This window comes from Styela clava, chromosome 4 (genome assembly GCF_964204865.1).
Source record: "Styela clava chromosome 4, kaStyClav1.hap1.2, whole genome shotgun sequence".
NCBI classification, from domain to species: domain Eukaryota; kingdom Metazoa; phylum Chordata; class Ascidiacea; order Stolidobranchia; family Styelidae; genus Styela; species Styela clava.
In genome coordinates, this window is record NC_135253.1 from 18554371 (window position 1) to 18561537 (window position 7167).

The 7167-nt window shown below is 37.4% G+C and overlaps 1 protein-coding gene across 1 annotated transcript; it reads left to right on the forward strand.

Moving 5' to 3' along the window:
- Positions 1-5580: 5580 nt before the first annotated feature.
- LOC120326573 (PRELI domain-containing protein 1, mitochondrial-like) lies at positions 5581-7155 on the forward strand. Its single transcript, XM_078111437.1, has one exon. The coding sequence runs from the start codon at positions 5596-5598 to the stop codon at positions 6307-6309; it is 714 nt and encodes a 237-aa protein (XP_077967563.1). The 5' UTR covers positions 5581-5595; the 3' UTR covers positions 6310-7155.
- Positions 7156-7167: the final 12 nt, after the last annotated feature.

A 7167-nucleotide genomic window follows, 5' to 3' on the forward strand; every position in this document is an offset into this window, starting at 1 on the left:
TGTTATATATTTATAAAATATTATACACGTAACTGCAAACGATAGAAGTAGCATAAACTGGCAAAAGTAAAATCCTGAAATCTCATGATATTTTCCTTGAAAATCAAATATTGTTTAGTTGCATATATATATTTTTTATCAGTGGATTCTAAAATACGAAGTTTGCTGTTTTATCTTACGCAAGTTGTTTTGTGTCAGTAATTATACAAAAGATATTTCATGATTTACGCTTTAGCAATAATTATATATAGCGTATATATTAAAGTGTTTGTAATTCGTTATTTTTACAGCTCGAATTCAATGTCAACGACAAAGGATTTCAAGCGTTTTTGAATAAGAAAAATCTATTTTTCTACAACCACAGAATCCTTCCTGTTAGTAGCATTACTCGCATTCGCATTTTTGGAGCAGTGCGCCGTGTGTCGTTCAACTGATTTGAAATAGGAACATGCTTTATGGATGATTTAATGTGACAGTGCATAAACTAAATGCATGTCTCCCGGAGCCCCAATTTGTTTGTTGGACACGTTTAGTGGACATAAAGATCGTTTTGTTGTTATTTGACACTTTTTGGACACCTAGTGGAAATATTAAAAAACCGCTTTTCTCTTTGATTACTGGACCAATTGCTTTGAAACTTTTAGTGGTTAAAGATGAAATATTTCTCCAGAAGGCTATTACTTTTATTTATTCCAAATATTTCTGTTAGCTCGGTGAGATTTGTTTTTGTTTGCTATGAGGTCACTGAACGTTCTGTGGCCATCGGACGCCATTTTGTGTCCGACTGTACTGCTTCGCTTGGTGTGAATAAATTTGTAGACTGTGATCTGACGGTACGTTAAATCGTACTGTACTGCGAACAGACGTGTCCATATATTTGGGCGTGGCTCTCTTGTTTATTTACTTAGTCGCAATTAATTAGCAATAAGTCAAGAAAGAGATAACAATTGCAATTTATGTAGAAGTTCAGACATTTCTGTCGCTCAGACCATATACCACACAATAAGACATGAGCAAACTACGGCCCGCGGGCCAAATCCGGCCTGTTGGGTAATTCAATCTGGTCCGCCTGATGCTGTCACAGCCAAACTAAGACTTATCTAACTAAGGCAAACGAGACTTATCGTTTTCTACTTTTGCTTTTGTAACACTGTAAATATTCTCCATAAAATGTAACTTTTACTTCACACTCAAATGGCCCGCCAGTTTAGATGGGCAACATTTTTGGCCCCCTGTTCAAAAACCTTGCCCACTTCTGCTCACAATGATAGGTAACTATGCTCAGAGTCACTTTGGCTCAGACAGATATATAGTGGTAAACATTGCCTTTTTTTCGTAGTTTTGCGTAAAATTTGTCAGCTTTCAATTGTTTTTCTAAAAAATAGTCGTAAATTAAATAAATAATTTAATTATCAATACGTCTTCCGAGGAGCTTCAGATTAGTTGCATATTACATGTGAAATAAGGTTCAAAAATTTTTATAAATTGCGCAGCTTAGAATATATATAGAATGCTCATAAACCAAGCAAGAAGCACGAGATCTTTATGGCATGTTAACCCTTGTTACGTCACACGGACTAACCTGCATTTCTGCGCGTCGCGATGCGGTAAACACGCGGGCTTCGGTACCACGGGGTTTACTGCATGGCAGACATGTAGTCTATGTTGTTTCATCGTGAATAATATCATACATCCTGCAGTAACGTTATAATTACGGTAGTTTATTCACCATGGTGAAGAAGCGACAAAATGAAGTTATGAAATATGAAAGCGGCTTTCATCTCTTCTTCATATAATAATAAAGGCACGATATCGAATAAAAGTCGAAGATGATATAAGATTACCTTTGTCAAAAACTGAACCACAAATTACGCAGTTGGCTACGGCTACGCGGTTTCAAAGCCAGCCGTCACATTCAGTAAAACTGCAGGTTGATGAAAAAATAAAATTACACAATATTCACTTTGCCAAGTGCAGTTTCAAGTATTTTGTGGCGTCTGAAGCTGCCGCAAAACTGTGGCGGAATATCAAACTATGGCCAAACCCACAGCGACTGACTTTTATGCTGCCACAAACCAATGACGAGTTGCCGTTACCTCGGCAGCAAATTGAAAACCGAAGGCGGGTAAAATTTTGCTGCTGTAACTACGACATGTCGGCTGCAATGGCGGGGCTGCCCCTGATGCAGTGGGGGGATTCAAATTTTTTGTCAGACGGTTCCGTCACATATTTTTCAGCCGGTTCTGTTACAAAAAGTCATGTTTTTGCAGTAATGCTAAACGGTTCGCTGATCTCATAAAATTCCATGAGACGGTTCTATAGAACCGGTGCGAACCGGCTGAATTCCACCACTGCCCTGATGGTGATAAATATTGGGTGAGTTGGAACATTTTTCTTATGGATACAGTTTTGATGAATTTGAAGTTGGGTTTCAGATTTAAGTAGATATAATTCCTCATGATAAACTAAAATCTGATACACGACTTTGTGAATATATCGGTAATAGCGCCATAACCACGGCAAGCTGCCGTGAAGTGGTAAGAACTGCGCATCCCCTTTGTCGCTTATTTTATTGATAGGTATAGAAAGTGAGGCAGGGGGTCGCGAGGTATGGGTTAATCACCCAGGGGGGTCGCGATCCAAAAAAGGGTGAGAACCACTGGGCTAGAGGAAAGTTTGTAAAGCGCAGCCTTAATTGAACCAGTGAGAAATACCGGGGTCGTCAAAGTGTTCCCATGCGCCATAAAATTTGTTACCATGAGTGAAGTGAAACTAAAATGGAAATTTTATTTTCACTGTGATATTTTGTTCAGTTGTCAATTTATTGTCTAGTTTTTTTTAAATATAGCAAGACACTACTTTTTACTGCTGCACTGCTGTTTCGTCAACACTTCGGAAAAAATTGGTGTTTTTCAAAAAAACATTTTATTTATGCGTATGGGATCAAATTGAAACTCTGCAGCTCACTCACAGACCACAGTTCACACTTCACAGTGGGAGCGCGACTTCATGTGCAGCTTCCGTTAGTCAACGTGACCGGTGGCGGTGGCGACGTTCAGCCTTCTTGTTTCGGTTGTCGGTAGTGGAGCTTTAACGTTAAAGTAATTTTGCGCGAGATAAAAACGTTTTGAAACTTCATAATTTATATTACGAAAGTTATAGGTTGCTTGCTGCATATTCGTTTTACCTATTGAAATGGAGACTGGTTGTTCGGCGTTAACGTTACCGGTACGGTACCGTACCGTGCTGGTACGACGTACCGGTACCGTACTGTTCCAGTGCAGCAATGTTACATGTCTGCATGTTATGCCTGTATGCAGCAGAGATGGGATATGATTTAACTAGGCTATGAATGATAGTAGGCTATCCGGATTTAAATATTTGTTATTTATTAATCACAAGTCTAGCGAAGTAAACGAGGTACCGCCACCGGTACGGTACCGAACTGCTCAAATAACGCCAAACTGCCAAAAAAATGTGACATGATAATACAATGTGAAGTTTTTATATTTTTCTTTAATAAAAGTCTTTCTCGTTTCTGCGTTTAACATTCAGACACTCATTCTGTGCGAGACATACCGTACTTTTTTAGCACATAAAAGTTCAAGCTGTGTTGTCTATGGCAGTATAGTATTATGTATGGCCTACCATTGTCAAAGCAGCTGGAGTGTGGAGTGTCAAAAAGTCAATCTGAAAACGTCACCATAAGATAATCCAATATACTGTCAGACCGTAAAAAATTTTAGTCACATGGCTGCATGGCATCACGCATCTGTCGTCGTGCCAGATACCCTCGATTTAAAGCTCAAAAGAGTGTTTGTTTTATTAAACCAAATGTCTGTATATCTTGGATTTGGAGAACTATGCCCAACCCAGACTGGATTCCATGGCAGGTGCACGCCCGAGGGCGCTAGCGCTCCGCAAAAATGCACGCCAGCGAATTCAATTTTGCACGCCGAAAATTTGCAATTGCTCACCAATGAAATTAAAATGGTTTTTGAATCAATAATCCAGTAATATCAAGATGCCAACAAATTGTAACTCCATAATTTTCGACTAATACTAGTTTGCAAGATTTAACCTGATCGAAAAATGCGAAGCAAAAAGACCATATCGTGTTGACTGATAGGAATCCCGTGATGGGCAAAAAGTTCGCCTCTGCATTGATGCTGGCCAGTTACGGCTCTGATTCAGCGAATTATTTATACAATAATTTTACACGCATGTACTGAACTGTACCGATATCTAAAGTCGCACAAACATTTCTCAAAATTAGTAACAAAGAATAGAAATAATGTCAAAGGTTAACATCCATTTCTTGCGCTGATTTGACGTATTTTTTATCCAATAATACCACGTAAACCCACTTCCAAGATTATTGACAAAGTATGGCCATTTTGCTTTAATTGAACGTATTTTGTACCCTATAATTTTACGCGGATGTACTGAACAGTATCCAAAGTCGCACAAACAGCGACAAACTGTAAAAATAATGTTTGGGGGTCAAAGGTCAAACGTCCATTTTTGCTCTGATTCAACGTATTTTTTATCCAGTACCGGTAATTTTACGCGAATGTACGGTATTGGGAGATTTCTAATGTCGAAGTCAGTTAGGATAGGATTTACATATTTATCCCGGGGGAGAGGAAAGACGATAAGATGGCTTATCCATATGGCACGCGTTGCATATATGCACGCGTGAGTTATAATTGCACGCCAGGAATTCCTATTTGCACGCGGGAGAATCTGACTGCACGCCCGATTTCTCGTTCAAAAAGGCCATGAAATCCAGACTGGTGCCCAACTATAGATAGAGAATCATTTTTTGAGTTAACCTTGCCTACTACCCAGACTGGATTCCATGGCAGATGCACGCCCGAGGGCGCTAGCGCTCCACAAAAATGCACGCGAGCGAATTCATTTTTGCACGCCGAAAATTTGCAATTGCTCCTTAATGTAAATCGGTTTAAATAGTTTGTAAATCAATTATCTAGTAATATAAAGATGCCAAAAAATTATAACTTCACAATTGTCGACTAATACTAGATTGCAAGTTTGGCCTGATCGAAAAATGCAAAGCAAAAAACACCATATCGTGTTGAATGATAGGAATCCCGTGAGAAAGATCGCATCCTCACCGACGCTGGCCAGTTATGGCTTTGATTCAGCGTATTTTTCATACAATAATTTTACACGGATGTACTGAACAGTACCGGTAACCAAAGTCGCACAACCACTCTCAAAATTAGCAACAAACTGTAGAAATAATGTTTGGGGGTCAAAGGTCAAACGTCCATATTTGCTATGATTTAACATATTTTTTATCCAATACCGGTAATTTTACGCGGATGTATTGAGAGGTATCTTAGGTCGAAGTCAGTTTCACGCGGGCGCAGTTGTTTTGCACGCCGTGAGCTATAATTGCACGCCAGAAATTTTTATTTGCACGCGGGAATTTCTGATTGCACGCCCGATTTCTCGTTCAAAAAGGCCATGAAATCCAGACTGGCCTAATACTGTACTATTCATGTTCAAATAGATTCAATAGCCTTCATTTTTCCTTGCTGCATCCTACTTGCAATATTTCTCTAAAATATGATTTTATTATTTCAAGGTTTTAAAATGGTAAAGTATGAGTCATTTTCACATGTATTTAGTTATGCATGGGAACATGTTGTAACTTGTTTCTGGAAAAAATACCCCAATGAAAACAGCACCCATGTTTTATCAGAAGATGTTTTAGTTCGCAAGCTTCTTGATGAGAATCGGCTGTACACCAAACGGATTATTGGCAAAACAAACCCACTTCCAAAATGGGGAACTACGATATTTCCAAGCAATATGACTAAAATTGCTCATGTTTTAGAAGAGTCCATCGTGGATCTCCAGCATAAAACAATGGTTTCATATACCTGGAATATTTCTTATGTCACCTTGATGAGCATCAAAGAAAAAATCCAACTAACAGCGAATACTTCAGAAACAACTGATTGCAAGAAGGAAGGATGGGCAGATTCATCAGCTACTGGTCTGAGAAGAGTTTTACGAAAGTTCGGGATTACGCGCTGGAAGTCGAATGCGCAAAAAGCCGTAACTGGATATGAAAAAGTTCTTGCAAATTTTGATCAAAGACCGAAAGTGGAAACTCCTATTTCTGTTGAAGTAAAACATTTGCACATTCCAAAACTCAGTGATAATACAATTGAAACAATTAAAGATGCCAAAGACAAAGCTAAAACCAAAGCTATTGACCTTGCTGCACTTGCTGCTGCAAAGAAAGCAGCAAAAAAACCTCAAAATATTTCATAATCTAATTTTTACAAGAATTTATAACTATTTTGAAACTCGACTGAATAAATTATCATCATGCGTCTATTAGAATTACTATATTGTTTACGTTTTTATAAAATTTACAAATATGTAATTCTATCCGTGAATTTTCATTTTATGGACACTTAGAATTTCATACAGTATAGTTGAATGGATATTTATAATAATAATAAATGCTACATTGTTGATTTGGTGCAAACCATATATAGAATGCCATATTTCGGTAGTATAATTTTTTTATAATTTAATTTCCAACTAGGTAATATGAAATGCGCTAATTTTTCTCATATGATCTTTTGAGCTTTTTATTTTTTGAGTGTACTACTGCAAAAGTTGAGTAAATATTAGAAGTGATCATTCATTCCCATTGTGCATTGTTCGAAATACGCCTTCGAAATGTTATTAAAGTTTCAAAACTGATAAATTGCATTTGAATTTATACCTAAATTATTTTTGTAGAGGAAATTAGCATGCCTCGTGCCTCAATCCAACTACAGTACTTTAACATAAGGATAGTTTTTTATTCACTTTCATACATTTCCGCCTTGACTTTCAACAAAGTTTTCTATTCCGATATAAGTGTGTTATATTGGAACAAAATTGTGCCTATCCAAAACTTGACACACAGTTTTCCAAAAATTAATTGATTGTAGTATTGGCAAACTAACAATTTACCTACGGTAAATGGCTTGTTCAAAACATATACCGTACTTGAGCATTTTGTGTGTTGATTTTTATTTAGACAAATATTTTTTAGATATTATTTGTCTCTTTCATCTTTGTCTATTTGTAATTGAATAATAATTGGTGGTTACATTTCATTAGTCGCAGGTTTCT